We start from the raw sequence: 18431 nt of genomic DNA, 5'->3' as shown, positions 1-18431 counted from the left end.
CCAGTGTTGTCCCAGATTGTTGTGGGGGGCTAGAGGCAGACCACTGCAGGGGAGTATCCTGAGGGGACATCAAGAACAAGCAGTGTTCATGGCATCTAGGCCAAGGCAAAGGCCAAAGGCCCATCGGTTCAGAAGTGGGCTAAGGAGAGGCACTACCACCTTCTATGGCAGCTGTTGGGATGGAGAGGCCCACTTCAGTGCCTACTGGGAACTCTGGTTGTCATCATAGGAGACAGCATCTGGCAGTTTGGGAAATGTGTCATTTCTAGGAGATAAAGTGTCTCTACTGGGAACAAGCCCAACCCAGACTGTTGTCTGGCTGGGAGGGGGTCCCTGGGGTTGAGGGTCAGATAAAGCCACATTTGGCAAAATCTTCAATAGCGGTGGGCTCAGAGACTGAAGACCATCCATTGGTGGTGAACAGGTTCCAGGACTCAAGAGGTGCAGCTGCCTCTAGCTTTAGCCCCCGATCACAGTCAGGGCTGCAAGAGATTCTGGGAATTGCAACTGGGGCCAGGATCATAGAGGCATAAGAATGGTCCATCCTTACGACCTCAGAGAGGTTCACAGGGGCGTTCCACTCCCCAGCAGCATAACTGCGGAACCTTCTCAGAGTTCCAATGACCTTGGGAGGAGTTAGTGGGACACAGTCAGGGAGACTGAATGTAATACTGTCCAAGGATAGCAGGCATGGGCCAGGGTGCATCGCCTCATTGGGATCTAACGGGGGCCCCAAGGGTTGAAGATCAGGGGCACAACAGCACCCGGAAGCCTCAGCAGGATGCTGGGACCCAGGGCTCGGCGGTGCAGGGTTGTCCATTGAGGGTCCATCCGCAGGCAGGGGCTGAATCTCAGGCTCGGGAGCTGTGCGCGTTGTGCCCACGGAGAGGCGCCTTTTGGCCCGGGCCCGGACAATCGGCTCTTGAGTCCCCTGTTCCCGAGGACGACGACCACGACCACGTCTGCCAGTTGAGGGGTGGAGATCCCCGGTAGACTGTCCTGGGGTCGGCGGCGGGGCTGGGCCGGGCTCCGGGGAGCTGCGGGCGGCGGCAGCGCAGGACTGGGCGGCAGAGGAAGAAGCGCGGGCCGGCGAGGGGCGCGGAGACGCCCGGCGCGGAGGGGCGCGGCGGCGGCTTCCACCGCCCGCAGCCGCAGGCCGAGGGGGGCGCGGGGCCCGGCGGCGCGGGAGGTGCCTCAGGCCCAGCGCGGCTCTCCCGGGTGCCCGGGCCTCCCTCCAGGCGCTCAGCTCCTGGCTGCCCGGCGCCGTGGGCTCCGTGTGGTCCACGACAGCCCGGTCCTGCCCGCGTTTCCACAGCTCATAGCGCTCGGGTTGCAGGATGCGCACGAAGGCGTCCATGGAAAAGGACACCCTGGCCTCCCCGCAGCTGCACTGGGAGGCCACTTTGCCATAATCAATCCATCGCGGGGTGGCGAAGTTGATGGCTTCCGCGCAGTTGAAGCCGTGGTTGAAGCCAGAGTGGTAGCCATAGGGAAAGGTCACCATGAACTCTCCAGCCTCCTGAGTGATCCGACTGAAGGGGATCCCGTGGTCCTTGAGGACAGTAGGCGAGATGAGAGCCACCTTGTGCCTCATGAAGGCCTCACAGCCCCGGGAACTGCCCGGGAACAGCTCCCTGGCCAGGCGTTCCAGGCGCTGGCCGTGTTCTGGGGGCACCGCGTACCAAGTCTTGGGCTCCCCGAAGTGCAGGTAGTTGATGCTGTAAAGGTCCATGTCCTCCGTGTGCCAAGCGAACGTGGTCTTCCACATGCCGAAGTAGAGGTAGGGCGTGTTGACACCTTGGATGACAACTCCACACTCCTGCTCCAACAGGTCCTGAATGGTTCCTAGGTGTCCAAGGTTCCACTCTTTAGTGTTTTCATCAAATAAGGAGCCGCTGTCAGCACCATATATCGGTGAATCATAGAGGCGAGTTTTCCAATATTTTCTCTCCAAGTCCTCAAAATCCACGTGTGGTGGAGTCCGATATCTGTCACTGTTTGCCAAGTGGCGATACTCCCCCACTGTCATGGCTTTCTTCTTTTTGTGGTATTGAGAAAACACGCCTGCCTGCCCCGAGGCCACCTGCTGGAGGGGAGTGACTATTAAGATGTCACTGATATCATCATAGGTAGGTCTGGCTTTCCATTCTTTTGGTGGAATTATCTTAGCCAGTCCTGCTCGGTGTGCACCTTGGGATTCCATGTAAGCAATATACTTGTTGAAATCTTTAAATTCTTCCATGGTTGGGCGGAAGTTCATGATTCTGAAACCTGGGTTCTGGGTACCACCGTGCTTAGACCTCATGGCTGCAATAGAGTAAGCAGCCGACTCCCGGGTTCTTAGGTATGTTTAGATACCTGAGAATGTTAGGGAGTAATGTCTTCTCTGTTTCCTTACTTAAAAAAAAAGTTAGTATATCTGTGAGGCAGTAACTGAGACTTGAACTTTGAAACAAATGAGGTGATCTTTTTCGAGGCTTGCCGATTCACCACAGGGACTCCACTCTGGTCAGCATTTTGGGCCCAAAGGAAATAGAGTATTTCCCAGTGGAGCGGGCACTCTAAGCCAAGTCCTGGCTCAGCTGGCAGCTCTGTGAGGTTCCTCAGCTGGGGTGTAAGTGTCTCTGAGGCCTCTCCTGACTCACGTTCTTGAGTACATGGGTGGCTCCTCACCCTGCTGTAACAGAAAGTCTCTTCAAGGAAGTTTAAAAGCTAAACCTAAAGAAACGAACACAGAATATTTGAAAATAAGTGAATGACAAAAGAAACTCTCTTTTAGCATCAAGTTAAAGAAAATTCGTATGGTAATGTTAATTTCAAAATTAGAATTTGAGGGCAAAAAACACACTGTTGGTAGGAATGTAAATTGGTGCAGTCACTATTGAAAACAATATGGAGGTTCCTCAAATAGTTAAAAATAGAGCTACAATATGATCCAGCAGTCCCACCCCCGGATATACATCCAAAAGAAATGACTCCCATGTTCATGCAGCATTTTCACAACAGCTAAGACATGGCAACAACCTAAGTGTCCATCAACGGGTGAATGGATAAAGAAGATATGGTATATATATATATTGGAGTATTATTCAGCCATCAGAAAGAAGGAAATCCTGCCATTTGCAACAACATGGATGGACCTTGAGGGGATTACGCTAAGTGAAATAAGCCAGACAGAGAAAGACAAATACTTCATGGTATCATTTATATGTGGAATGTAAAAAAAAAGTGGAACTTAAAGAAACAGAGTAGAAAAGTGGTTGCCAGGGTCTGGGGTGGGGGAAAAGGGAGAGCTTGGTAAAAGGGCACAAACTTTCAGCTATAAAATGAACAAGGTCTGAGGATCTAATGTAAAACATGATGACTATAGTTGATAACAGTGTATCGTGTAATTGAAATTTTCTAAGAGAATAAAACTTAAATGTTCTCACCAAAAAAAAAATTAGATAAATATGTGAGGTGATTTTTGTGTTAATTAACTAGATGGGGGGAATCCCTTCACAATGCATGCATATATCAAATCCCCACAAAGTTCACTCTCAATATTTTACAATTTTATCTGTCAGTTATACCTCAATAAAGCTAAAATTCTTTAAAAAAGAATTTTAAGGCAAAACATAAGACAGAAAAAGAGGAACATCTAACTGAACTAAAAGAAAATTAAGCACATTTGCAAATAAATGAATAAAGCACTCAACTCAAGAAACTGGATAATTAACCTCAAAGATGAATTAAGGAAAGAAAAACAAAGACATACGAAGAAACAACTGCAAAAGAAAACCTAACACCCAATAGAAATGACGACTCAAACCAAAATCTGATTCTTAGAAAAGACTCTTGGAAGTAAAAAGACATAAGCAGAGAAAAGAGAGAAAAGTACAAATCAACCACATTATGATAAAATAGAGGACATAGCTAAAATTTAGCAGAGAAATTTTTTAAAATTATAGCTGATTCTTATGAATAACTTGGTGCTAACAGTTTTGAAAACTAAAATGGATGATTTTCTCAAAAGTACAAATATCTCAAAGTGGTCCAAGAAAAAAGTAGAATACTTATATATACTAATAAACTTAATGGAAATATAACAGTTCTTTAAATATGACCCATAAAAACCTAATACTCATGTCATTTTGTAAGTGCATTCTAACTAACTTTTCTGGGATGGGATATTCAGTTTATCTTATGAGGCTATAAGTATAAACCAGAACCCAGAACCAGAAGAGGGCCACACTAGGTAAGTACTCTATACGGCCAATTTTATCTAGGGGCAAAGTTGCAAAAATCTTAAATAAAATATTATCAAATCTTTACTGCAACAGGACAGTAAAAGAATGACACATGATAAATTATTGCAAGGACGGTTCACAAAATCTAGCAGTTACTGAGTCCCTTCGCAGAAGAAATGGAAACATCATCATCTTATTGCCTGCAGAAAAATATCTGAAATAACTCAACAACTATTTCATTGTTTTAATGCATGCATTAAAAAAAAAGGAAGGGGCCCGCCTGATGGTGTAGTGGTTAAGTTCACACACTCTGCTTTGGTGGCCCGGGGTTCACAGGTTGGGATCGTGGTATGGACCCACACACCGCTCATCAAGCCATGCTGTGGCGGGGTCCCACATACAACGTAGAAGAAGGTTGGCACAGATGTTAGCTCAGCAACAATCTTCCTCCAGTAAAAAGAGGAACACTGGCAACAAATGTTACCTCAGGGCCAATCTTCCTCACAAAAAACAAACAAACAAAAAAAAGGAAAGAATTCTCATAATAGAAAGAGTGTCTATGTAAATAACAATCAGGCAAAAAAGTACAGAACACAAATCTACACACTCTCAACAAGCATTATCCTTAATGGGCAAACAGTTGAAATAAACTAATTAAAACCTAATCATCGATTTGCATTATAGATAACTTATCAGAAATATAGAGTTCAACAAAGTTTCTAGACACTGATTCGTGTACAGAAATCTAAAGCATTTTATACACCAGTTAACGATCAGTTATAAAATGGAATAGCAAAAAAGTTTTAATCTCTTTAACAACAGAAATACAAGGTCCCAGGGAAGAAATCTAAAAATAACATGCACGTAATATTTGTACTTTGAATGCATAAATAAATGAGAATTTTACCAGGAAAAAGTAGCTTTCTGATATAAAATGTCATTTTCATCTGTTTTATGCTTTAAAGGAAAAAAACAAAAACAAAAAAAGTGCTTGCCTTCTGCTAGCCTAAAATCTTGACTCAGAATGATGATACACTAGGACCTAGAAAATTATTTCCTTTAAGGATTCAGTCTCTAAGTAAAACACGCTGTGCTCAAGGCTGTATATGTCCCATCTCAATTCTAATTCAATCATCACCATCTCAAGTCTAACACCTCCATATCCAATCAAAATCTCCAATTTAATCCCCCATATTTTCCAAGTCCCTTCTAATTGATTAGTGAATCAATTGGATCCTTTCCCAGTTCTAGAAACCCTCTTATTTCCATTGGATACCTGCCCACTAAGTGCAGTGCTTTTTCCTGAAAATCTTTGAAATTTTTACCAAGAAAACATTAAGAGAAAAATTAAATCCACAAGCCTGCAAACACAGTTTAAAAATAAAAATTTGTTTTAAATCAAGGAAATGATATCTCAGTGCGTATTTCTCAATTGCAAATATATGTAAAACTACAGCCACTTCTTTTAACTTGTAATAGGAAAATAATTCTTTTGTTCACAAGCACAAATAACAAAAATAAAGTGACTTACTTTCCACCACCACAATCCTGATTCCAGTTGAAGGGACTCCAGGCCCTGGAGAGACAGTGTCCTCTGGGTAGCTAGCCTTCAAATGCGGCCCCACGTCCTGTTGGTTCTGGCTTTATACCGGGGCAATAGTCTAATTTAATCAGTGCCCATCTAACGGAATGTAGCAGCTAGGGTCCTGGTTGGTCATCCCACTTTGTCCATGCCCCTTTGTTTTTTTAAACCAATCTTAAAGCAAACTAAGAGGTTGAAAATAAAGTAGTGGGAAAGTCGAACCACAGAAATATTAAACAAAAGAAACCTGATCTAACAGTAATTAACATCAAATGTATTTATAGGATAAAAGAAGAACATTTTACAGCTATCAAAAAGAAAAACTCACTAGGAAAATATTACAATGGTGCACTTTATGCCCTTAAACACATAGCAACGAGCCATAGAACACAAAGACTGAGAATTATAAGGTAAAACTGACATGCAGTGGGCCCTCGATATCCGTGGATGCTCAAGTCCTTTATAGCCTCCCTATCCAAGGATTCCGCATATGCAGATTCAAAGAACCATGGATGGAAAGCCTGTTGAATCCACAAGTGGGGAACCCCCAGACAGGGAGGGTCAACTGTATTTGCAACCATGGTGGGAGGATTTTTTTTTAAACACCATTCTCTCAGAAACTGATAGATGAGCAGAGAAGAAAATTAATGATGCGATAAAAGTTTGAACCACAAAATTTAACAACTTTGATCATATAACGTGCAACAACCACACAGCAAATGGAAAATGATTTTCAATACATGTAAAACATTTACAAAAATTTACCAATGTAAGACCACAAAATAAATAACAATAAAAATTCCATAGACACAACATATTGAGCACAATCTTGACCACAATGAAAAAAAATTGAAAGTCAACAATAAAGACTAAACCCAACCATATATATTTGAAAATTAATATCCACATAATCTCTACAATAATATTCGTTTACTATCTAAAAAATCTATGGATTTTTCTGTTGAACTCAAGCAGTTAGTAAAAAAAAAACAGAACAATGCAAAAGAAAGGAAAGATAAAAGTAATGACAGAATGATAAATAAACAAAAAGGAAAATGAACATATACAAAAATAGAGATGGTTAATAAAAAATAAATCTGATACTTTTAAAGAAAAATTAAATAAAGAACCAGTGATACTGAGGAAGGAAAAAAAGTTTCTAGGACTGGGGCGGGAAATACACAACATGAGCCTGGAGCATCTTGTAGTGCTTGCAATTAAGCACATGCTAAAAATAAACACAATTGGTGGGGCTCGTCAAAGGGTCACAGAACCAAAGGCAAGACTCCCAATGGCCAAAGCTCAAATAATTTCAGCAACAAAATAAAGTAGTATTGAATGAGCCAAACTATAAAATAAATATCTGTGAGTTCATATTGATATAAACAAATGGTTGAATAAATTAAAAATTGTGGAGAAGAGACAAATAAATCTCTCCTGTATAAGATTCCAAATAAATTAAATAGTACTCCACCCTAAAAGAGGGGAGCATAACACTCTGCTCCCTGAGTGTGGGCTTCGAAGAGTGACTTCCTTCCAGAGGACAGAGCAGCAAGTGGGGGTGTGGGTGGGGGTAGTAATAGTAGAGAACCCTGACAAACATGATTTCAGCCAGGTCAACATCAAGAATCATATATTATGTTGATAATATATACCTTTGATATGATATGATTAAATTTCACTTTACCTCTGTAATCTTCCTCCAAAAAACACACAACCCCAGGCTAATCATAAGAAAAACAAATTCCAATAGAGGGGTGTCCTACAATATACCTGACCAGTACTCCCCCAAATTGTCAAGTTTCTATATAAACATTTCGTCAAAAACAAGGAAAGTCTGAGAATCTGTTACAGCCAAGAGAAACCTAAAGAGACATAAAAACTAAATGTAATTTGCTATTTTGGATAGGATCTTGGAACAGTAAAAGGACTGTGGGTAAAAACTGAGAAAATCTGGCTTTTCTCGCTCCCTGCCATCTTGATGGCCTGTCTCGGTTGGGTACCGGCTGCACCTAAAGCAGGAAGATGGTGGCAGCAAAGAAGACCATAAAATCACTGGAGTCGATCAACTCTAGGCTCCAACTCCCAATGAAAAGTGGAAAGTACATGCTGGGGTACAAGCCGACTCTGAAAATGATCAGACAAGGCAAAGCGCAACTGGTCACCCTTGCCAACAACTGCCCAGCCTTGAGGAAATCCAAAACAGAGTGCTACACCACGTTGGCCAACACTGGTGTCCATCACTACAGTGGCAATGATATTGAATTAGGCACAACCTGTGGAAAATACCACGGAGTATGCATGCTGGCTATCACTGATCAGGTGATTCCGATATCGTTAGGAGCATGCCCAAACAGGCTGGTGAAAAAGTAAATCATGAAAATTTTTCTTTAATAAAATTGGCCAGAGCTTGTTTTAAAAAAAAACTGAAGAAATCGGAATAAACTGTGGCCTTTAGTGAATGATAACCTGTTGATATTTGTTCATTAATTGTAACAAATGTGCCATAGGAATGGTGACAATAATAGGGAAAAATGTGATGGGGGGTGCGTTGGGGGGTGGTAATATGGGAACGCTCTGAGCTATCTGCTCAATTTTTTGTAAATCTAAAACTGTTCTAAAAAAAGTATTACTTAATATAATAAAATAATAAATAAACAAGAAAAGGCATTAATAAACAATATTAGAATGAAAAAAATTAGAAATATAAATAGATTTTTTAAACAGTCTACAAAACAATACAACACAATATAAACCAAATGATTCTATAAACCACTACTTGACTTAATTTTCTTAGAGTAGAAAACAAAGTTTTTTAACGTTTTAAAATATGAAATATAGAGTGCTTGCAGAAATTTATAAAGTATGTATGTACAGTTTAACAAATAACTATGGAATGAACAAGAGTGGAACCACCACCCAGGTCAAGAAATAAAACAATGCAGGCACCCGGGAGTCTCCCCCAGGATTATGGCCCCACCTCCTTAGACTAATCCTATGCTAACTACAGGCATAGTAATTTTGGTTAACAATATAAAATGAAAACTGTGCCCGTTTTTGAAAACTTTATATGACCTTATATAAATAGAATTGTATTTATGTACTTGAATGTATTCTTTTGAGTCTTTTTTCATCATTTATGTTGTTGCCTGTAGCTGGACTTTGTTCTGTTTCAGGGCTGTAAAGTGTTCAGCTGTATAAACCTTCTACTGTTGATGGGCCTTCAGGTTGTTTCCACTTTTGGCCTCTTACAGCGTTGCTCTGAAAGTGCTCTGACACGTACACACGTGCACTCATGCCTAAAAATGGATCTCTTGGTCACAGAATATGTGAATTCAAACTTCATCTTGCCAAACTGTTTTTCAACAGTTTTTACCAGTTTATACACTCACCACCTTCATATGAGGGTGTTCATTGCTCCTCACTTTTGCAAACCTTTGGTGATTATCAGCCTTTTTAGTTTTAGCCAATCAGGTGAGGGCATTGGGGTATCTCATTATGATTTGCATTTCCATATGTTGTCCCTTTTTTCTGCTGGGTTGTCTGTCTTTCTGTCTCTGCAGTAGTTCTTTATGTATTCTGGATATTAGCTCTTTATTGGATATGAGTAATATAATATTTGTTCCCACTCCTTGATTTGTCTTTTTACTCTCTTTTTCCTCTTTTGATAAACAGAAGTCCCTCTTTACCTCTAATAGTACAAATATTATTAAAAGTCACTAACACGTATGGTGACTCTCAAATGCTAGACTCTGTTCCATGTAATCTGCAGAGATTAACTCATTTAATACTCATAATCGCCGTATAAGGGAATCCTTCTATTAACCCTATTTCTCAGATGAGGAAACTGAGTCAAGGAGACATTAAACTACTTGCTCAAGGTGACAGATCTAGTAAGTGGTGGAGTCAGGTATTCAAACAAGAATCTCCAAGATGATTCCTTAAAAATAGAAGAGGTGTGATCTCTCCCCTATCAAACTTTGATATTTGAGCTGCAATGGACAAATACACCTACGTGCAGAATACAAAGGCCAGACACAGGTACAGATGTATGTGGGAATCTCCATATAATGGAGGTGCATACCAAACCTCTGGGGAGAAATGGACTATTCGATATGCAGTACTCACATAAATAAGTTTGAGATGGATTACAGAATGAAGATACAAAAGAGAACTTTAAGACTATTGAAGAAAATATTGAAGAATGTCTTTACGAACTCAGGGTGGAAAAAATGTCTTAAGGAAGAACCTAGCACCAAGATGGAAATGTCTGATATATTTAACTGAGGCCAATGTAATGATGACTGTGATGGTTAATTTTATGTGTTGACATGACTGGGCTAAGAGATGCCCAGATAGATGGTGATGCACCATTTCTGGGTGTATCTGCGTGGGTGTCTCAGGAAGTGATTAGCATTTGTACCAGTAGACTAGGTAAAGATCGCCTTCACCAGTGCAGATGGGATCATCCAAGCCATTGAGAGTCTATTCTGAATAGGACAAAACAGTAGATGCAGGACGAATTACACCACCATATTCCTGGTTCTCCAGCTGCAGACGGCTGATCTGGCAGATCATGGGATTTCTTGGCCTCCATAACCATGTGAACCAATTCCTGTAGTAAAAGCTCCTCTTATATATATCTAAATATATATATCCTATTAGTTCTGTTTCTCTGGGGAACCTCAACTATAATGACATATAATATGACATAAAAAAAAAAAAAGAAATTGCAGACTAGAAGAAGTTTTTCATCATACCTGCAATAGACAATGTGTTAGCATCCAGAATATCACAAAACCTCTACAGACCAATAAAAAAGATAGTCAAGTCCAAAACGGTGGGCAAAGCCTTAGAATAGGCAATTCATGAAAGAGAAAATCCAAACGGCTAATATGGTTAAATACGAAAATTTAAATATAAAAAGTGTAAGATCACTAGTAATCAGGGACATGCAACAAGATACTATTTTTCACTCATTTCGATTACGAAAAACGGAAAGATATGACAATATAAAAAATGGGCCAAGATACGGAGAAACCAGAACTCTCCAACATTGTCACTGGAGACAGAAGTTGGAGGCCAATCTGGCTGTTCCTAGAAAAGTTGAAAATAAACATAAATACAACCCAGTAATTCTATTTCTATGTACAAAACTGTCAGTACAGCATTGTTTGAATTAACAAAGATTTGGAAATAATCTAATTGTCTATCAGCAGGGGAATGAATAAAATAAAAAATTACACAGATCTAATTGACTTTGTTGGACTGACTAGGATCTATATATAGCAATGTCTTTAGATCTTGTAAAGGTAATATTGACTTTTTAAAACATTGATGGTGGGGATAAGTTGACAAAACCACACATGATATATTACTTTTGGCTGCATAGACTTTCATCTGTAAACTTGAAGAATATATGCTGTTCAGAATTCCTTTATTTCTCTGCTCTGCTGTATCCACAAATGACCTAAATTGAAGACAAAAACCCCTCAAGATCTCAGTTACTTATCACATAAAAGTTTATTCCCTGCTCATGTAAGATCTACTGTCAGCTGCTCTCTAGGGATGTTCCCTTCTCAGTGATTCCAGTCGGCTTCCGTCTTGTGGTTCCACCATCTCAATAAGTCTAAATAAGTCTCAATAATGCTTAATCTCCTTTTCAGTCAAGAATCTCACTCCCCTCCTCCACTGTACCTGGAGTCCCCCAGTTCAGACTCTCAGCCTCAATCTTCCACAGAATACACTTCCATCTCCTGTTACATAAGGAAAGAAGTTGCTAGCTGCATGGTGGGAGGAATGAAGACATGGGTTTTTTTGTTTTTTTTTTTTAATTTTATTTGTTTATTTATTTTTCCCCCAAAGCCCCAGTAGATAGTTGTATGTCATAGCTGCACATCCTTCTAGTTGCTGTATGTGGGACGCGGCCTCAGCATGGCCGGAGAGGTGGTGTGTCGGTGCGTGTCCGGGATCCGAACCCGGGCCGCCAGCAGCGGAGCACGCGCACTTAACAGCCAAGCCACGGGACCGGCCCCGGATATGGGTTTTTGCTGTTCCTTAATCAGAACTTCAAATAAGCACTACCTTTTTATTACTCCTGCCTTCAGGTTTCCATGGTGCTTCAAATTCCAGGCCTTACTGAAATTCTGTGAGGAGCTGGAGGGAGGGGAGAGGTGGCCTGCTTCTCCTAAATGTTTCTTTCTGTATACAAACTATCATTTTCTATTTCCAAAATTTATTCTGAGTTTGTTCACTTTTGTGCATTTTCAATACTAATGCCTAGGTCAAAGTAACCATCAACTCTCACCTGTATTACTTAGATGTTCTAACTCATTCTCCTGCCCCCACATTCTCCACAGAACAACTAAGTTGGTTAAATATGTAAATCACATCATGTCGAGTGTTGTTTGAAACTTCCAATGCCTTATCATTTTAAGTAGAAAAAAATTCAAATCCTTAGCATGAGCCACAAGGTCCTACATACCTGGGCCCTGCCTCTCTCCTCCTTCTATGTCCCAGACACAAATGAGCTTCCTTGCTATTCCTGGAAAAACAAAACCAACAAGTTCCACCTCAGGTGTATTACACTAGTGGAAATCTGCTCTGGACCTTCCCTCTTGTTAGTTGGGTCTCGGAAAGGTCTCCCGCTCTATGAAGCTTTCCCTGACCCCCAGAACCTAGGCTGGCTCCTGCCCATTCTGCCCTGTCATCTCATCCCCTTTAGTTCCTTCACAGCAAATGTTACTAATTGAAATTATCTGTTCATTTATTTGTGGACTTACTCCTTGGGCTGAATCAATGAACTAACCATGTGAAATATACATACAGTGTTGAAAAGGGAGTGGAGACTTGGGGAGAAGATATTCAGATGATACCTTTTGTCCTATGCTTGCTCCTCTCTCCCAGCAACTTGTGTCCTACTGCCCCACCAAGTACCAGGTGATTTCCACCAAGTCATCCTTAAGATATGGCTGCAAACCAAATTCCCCACTCGGCCAGCCAACCAGAACCCAACAACCATCCCTCAAACTCATTCACCAACAACACACATTGTAACCAGCCCATAAAAATAAGTTTTGCTTGAAATATTTTGATATAATTGATTATTAAGAAAAGTGAAGAAAAGAAGAACCTCCACCTCCCAACTGGGTTGAATCCACAATAACAGAAATAAAGTCAGATTTTAACATTTTGGTTATCTTTAATATATTTGTGAACAAATACTGGTGATACCACATTTTAGATACATCAATGACTCAGAAAGATCATAAATTACTTTCTGAGCCTCTTCTGACCTCATTGGTCAAAAAGGCCTCGATGTGCAACAAAATGGGGAGAGGGAGGTCGGAGGGAGATTGGAGGGAATCCAAAACCCAGGAGTCTTCAGAAGCACAGCAGCATCCAGAGTTGCCCAGAGGATAGGAGCCTAGGGGTAGATCAGCTTCTGGCAACCTCAGCAGAAGCTAGTTCGCAGAGACACGAGTGTCCAGTGGATGAAACCTCAGCGCACAGAAGTTAGCAGTGTCCAAAGACATTCCAGGGTCTGAGAGGAAGAACAAACTACGGCAAACTTGGCAAATACCACGGACCCAGGGGCATCAACAGAGGGACTCTCTCATGCAAGACCCGTGACCTGCAAACTCGCCCAAAGCTCTGAGATGTAAATGTGACCAGTCTCAGCAAGCCCTGGGGTACAAAGGCGTCCCTTTGGCTTAGGGTACAGGGGCACAACAGCACCCGGAAGCCTCAGCAGGATGCTGGGACCCAGGGCTCGGCGGTGCAGGGTTGTCCGTTGAGGGTCCATCCGCAGGCAGGGGCTGAATCTCAGGCTCGGGAGCTGTGCGCGTTGTGCCCACGGAGAGGCGCCTTTTGGCCCGGGCCCGGACAATCGGCTCTTGAGTCCCCTGTTCCCGAGGACGACGACCACGACCACGTCTGCCAGTTGAGGGGTGGAGATCCCCGGTAGACTGTCCTGGGGTCGGCGGCGGGGCTGGGCCGGGCTCCGGGGAGCTGCGGGCGGCGGCAGCGCAGGACTGGGCGGCAGAGGAAGAAGCGCGGGCCGGCGAGGGGCGCGGAGACGCCCGGCGCGGAGGGGCGCGGCGGCGGCTTCCACCGCCCGCAGCCGCAGGCCGAGGGGGGCGCGGGGCCCGGCGGCGCGGGAGGTGCCTCAGGCCCAGCGCGGCTCTCCCGGGTGCCCGGGCCTCCCTCCAGGCGCTCAGCTCCTGGCTGCCCGGCGCCGTGGGCTCCGTGTGGTCCACGACAGCCCGGTCCTGCCCGCGTTTCCATAGCTCATAGCGCTCGGGTTGCAGGATGCGCACGAAGGCGTCCATGGAAAAGGACACCCTGGCCTCCCCGCAGCTGCACTGGGAGGCCACTTTGCCATAATCAATCCATCGCGGGGTGGCGAAGTTGATGGCTTCCGCGCAGTTGAAGCCGTGGTTGAAGCCAGAGTGGTAGCCATAAGGAAAGGTCACCATGAACTCTCCAGCCTCCTGAGTGATCCGACTGAAGGGGATCCCGTGGTCCTTGAGGACAGTAGGCGAGATGAGAGCCACCTTGTGCCTCATGAAGGCCTCACAGCCCCGGGAACTGCCCGGGAACAGCTCCCTGGCCAGGCGTTCCAGGCGCTGGCCGTGTTCTGGGGGCACCGCGTACCAAGTCTTGGGCTCCCCGAAGTGCAGGTAGTTGATGCTGTAAAGGTCCATGTCCTCCGTGTGCCAAGCGAACGTGGTCTTCCACATGCCGAAGTAGAGGTAGGGCGTGTTGACGCCTTGGATGACAACTCCACACTCCTGCTCCAACAGGTCCTGAATGGTTCCTAGGTGTCCAAGGTTCCACTCTTTAGTGTTTTCATCAAATAAGGAGCCGCTGATGTCAGCACCATATATCGGTGAATCATAGAGGCGAGTTTTCCAATATTTTCTCTCCAAGTCCTCAAAATCCACGTGTGGTGGAGTCCGATATCTGTCACTGTTTGCCAAGTGGCGATACTCCCCCACTGTCATGGCTTTCTTCTTTTTGTGGTATTGAGAAAACACGCCTGCCTGCCCCGAGGCCACCTGCTGGAGGGGAGTGGTTATTAAGATGTCACTGATATCATCATAGGTAGGTCTGGCTTTCCATTCTTTTGGTGGAATTATCTTAGCCAGTCCTGCTCGGTGTGCACCTTGGGATTCTATGTAAGCAATATATTTATCGAAGTCACTAAATTCTTCTTTGGTTGGACGAAATATCATTATGCTGCAACTTGGGTTCTGGGCAGAGCTGGCCTTAGACTTCATAGCTTCCGTTAATAAGCCACAAACTCGCAAGTATTTAGGTATGTTCTGGATAGTTGAGGATGCTGGAAAATGCTACTTTTTCAAAAATGAGTTTGAGTGTCTATGAGTCAGTAGGAACCACCAGTGGACTTTTATGCAAATAAGATGATAATGTTTTTTAAGCTTGCTGATTCACCAGGGAACTCTGCTCTGGTCAGATGCTTTGCCCAGGCAGTGATGGTGGCTGAGCCTTCCAACTGATGTTTCTCAGTTGGTTCCTTGCTCTATCCTCTTGACGTCTTTCAAATCATCCAATCCTGGATATGTAACACAAATGTAGTATCTTCAGGGAAGTGTTTAAAACAAAATCTAAAAGACAGAATACAGAAACGTTGAAAATTAATGTTTGGAAAAAATTAGGAAACTACAAATAAAATACCACCATGGAATATTATTGCACTCAAAGGTTAAAATTTCATAAGATTGACAACACAAGTGATGATGTAGATGTGGAACAATAGGAATTCTCATATCCTAGTATAGATAATGGCAATCATTACATTCACTTTGGAAAACTATTTGGACAGTATCTACTAAAATTGAGCATATGCATGTGTGAAGTTGAACATGTGCATGTGCTAAGATTCAACTGTTACCACATGACTAGGAAATGTGTACGGCTGTGCACTGAAAAGTCATGTCCAAGAACATTCATAACCACATTATTTCTAGCACACAAATACTGGAAACATTCAAATGTCCATCAACAGTAGAATGGATAAATACATTGTGGTATACTCATACCATGGAACACAATACAGCAATGAAAATACACAAAAACTACATGAAAATATAGGAAAACATAATACTGAGCAAAATTATCCAAACTCAAAAGAATACCTATTCCATGACACCATTTATATAAAGATAAAACGGAGATAAGTAATCTATGTTAGAAGTCAGACTAGTGGTTGCCTTTGGAAAAGAGAGAGGTTGTGAGTGGGGGCACGGGATGGGGTCTCTGGAGTAATGTTAATATTCTGTTCTGAACCTAGGTGCTGGTTACACAGCCATCAGAATAGCTAACTATGATAATTCATCAAGCTATGGTGACTTTCACAAATTTCTGTATGTTTATTTAAAAAGAGTTTAGGGTGAAAAGCATTAAAGAAGACTAAGAGACATATTTCATTGTATTAAAAGGAAGAGTGATTGAAAATAAACGAACTAAACATTCAATTGAAGAAGCTAGAGGAAAAGGAAGAGTGATTGAAAATAAATGAACTAAATATTCAATTGAAAAAGGTAGAAAATAGAAGGGGAACAAGGGAGAGGAGTAAAGAAATAACAAAGAATAAAGATGAAATTAATGAAAGATAATACATACAAAACAGAAGGATCATGACCAAAAATATTCTTTGAAAAGATTAATAAAAGCAACAAACCATGGGCATAACTGATCATAAGAAGGAGAGAAGGTAAAAATAAACAATACTAGCAATAAAATTGCACAAAGCTAGTAATATAGTAGAGAATTTTGTAAATCTCAAAAGTGATGCCTATGAGCAACTTGCCTTCAAAATTTTTGAAAGATAAGAGAACAATGTTCTAGAGAGGGAACAGATCCAAAATAGATCCAAGAAAAACTAGAAAGCTTGAATACCCCAATATAAGAATCTGGTTCAAAGTAAAACCCCCCTAAAAACCCATGAGATGTGTCATTTTATAGGTGACTCTAGCAAATTTTTAAGAAACAGTTAACTCATTATGCAAATTCTTTGAGTACAGAAAAAGTTGGAAAGCTACTCAGATGAGGCGATTCTTATCTCTGATAGCAAAATCAGAAGAGGACAACAGAAAATAAAGCCATAGGCCATCTGTATTTATAAGCATAGATTAAAGCCTGCTAAATAGAATATTATTCAACCAAATACAGTAATATATTAAAAGAATAATTCATCATGACCAAACAGAAAGTACTCCAGGAATGCAAGGATGGTTCAACATTAGGAAAATCTAATGATATAATTCAGAATATTAATGAAGGAAATGGAAAATATCATCATCTTGTAGGTACCAAAAAGCATTTGATGAAATTCAACATCCATTCATGATTTTAAAATCCTTTACTTGTAAAACATTAAGAAAAACTTGTATAAGTAAGATAAAGGGTTTCAATGTAAAAAATAAATAGCAAGTATCATTCTTAACAGTGAAACAAAAAAACATTCTCACTAAAGTTAGGAAAAAAGATGCATCAGTAAACTATTTCATTAACACAATCTCAAGTGGTCCCTTAATACTGTTTGCTAATCCTTTTACTCTCTCTTAATTTCTTAGTTTTTTCACTCTCTAAATATTCTATTTCACCTTCCCCTCTTCTCAAACTTTGGACATACCTACTCCATGCCACCTAGAATCCTTCAAATGTCCTCTAAGTCCCCACATGGTCTGGCCCACCATTACCTCTTGACCTCACCCCTTTCTACTCTACCCCTTGCTCTCTCAGTTCCAACCACCTTCCTGGCTGTGTCTCAAAAAAGCCTGGTATACTCCTAACTGATGGTCTTTGCACACAGGCAACCTTCCTACCTCCTTCAAGTCTCAGCTCATATATCGTCTTCTCACTGAGGTCTCCTCTGACAGTCGTGTTTTGGATAAAATTAGAGATGATTTTCTCTCAAGAAAACATGTGCTCTCTCAAGAAAACATCTCCAAATAAAACACGTACTGATGATCAGGACTGACTTACACGGCTCTTCAAAATTCTAACCAAATTAGCCTCATCCCATTTCACCATCCCTAATCCAATCACAATTGAATCCAATCAGCTATCCAATCATCTCTTCCAATTGAATCACCCTTCCTTGTTCTAGGAAATGGCCTCTTTTTCAACGGTATTAGCTCGTAAAACACAGGTATTTTGCCTGAAATTTTTTTCTTTGAAATTTCTTAGAAAAAAATATACAAGGGAAAAGACTGCCAACCCCCAACAAGTCTGAAATCATATTTTAAAAATAACAACAATTTGTAAGCTCAAACAAATGGCTTCCTTCACAGCCAGGGCTAAAGTGATGGAAGAATTGCTAAGAAGACACCATATAACTGAGTAGAGAGGAATGACTGGCAGATGATATGGAAGGGTTAATGCCGGGCTCTGTACCACAACATAAATTACCTAGACTCACCTCTCAGGAGGCACAAACATGCCTACTCCTATCTTAAGTTGGTGCATGAAATCAGAGGAGACTTTCTAGAGATTTTGAATCCACTTAAGAGTCACCTTACAAAATTATTGGAAATTTGTAAGTTACGGATTCTGGACAAATTTCCTGGAATTTGCCAGAAACCAAGAGCAGA

General features: G+C 41.8%; 2 protein-coding genes and 1 pseudogene across 2 annotated transcripts; 1 reads left to right on the top strand and 2 right to left on the bottom strand.

Moving 5' to 3' along the window:
* Window positions 1-346: 346 nt before the first annotated feature.
* Window positions 347-2305, bottom strand: LOC147916673 (lysine-specific demethylase 4D-like). The gene has a single exon (XM_087434081.1). The coding sequence runs from the start codon at window positions 2303-2305 to the stop codon at window positions 347-349; it is 1959 nt and encodes a 652-aa protein (XP_087290207.1).
* A 5531-nt stretch (window positions 2306-7836) lies between these two features.
* Window positions 7837-8255, top strand: LOC106801376 (large ribosomal subunit protein eL30 pseudogene; annotated as a pseudogene).
* Window positions 8256-13032: 4777 nt separating this feature from the next.
* On the bottom strand, window positions 13033-15434 carry KDM4D (lysine demethylase 4D). Its single transcript, XM_014785025.2, has one exon. The coding sequence runs from the start codon at window positions 15090-15092 to the stop codon at window positions 13524-13526; it is 1569 nt and encodes a 522-aa protein (XP_014640511.2). The 5' UTR covers window positions 15093-15434; the 3' UTR covers window positions 13033-13523.
* Between the last annotated feature and the right edge of the window lie 2997 nt (window positions 15435-18431).

The sequence above is a fragment of the Ceratotherium simum genome, chromosome 7, assembly GCF_057802395.1.
Source record: "Ceratotherium simum simum isolate JZ-2026a chromosome 7, ASM5780239v1, whole genome shotgun sequence".
Lineage (NCBI taxonomy): Eukaryota > Metazoa > Chordata > Mammalia > Perissodactyla > Rhinocerotidae > Ceratotherium > Ceratotherium simum.
The sequence above is the reverse complement of the archived record's forward strand: the minus strand, read 5'-3'. Positions and strand labels throughout refer to the sequence as shown.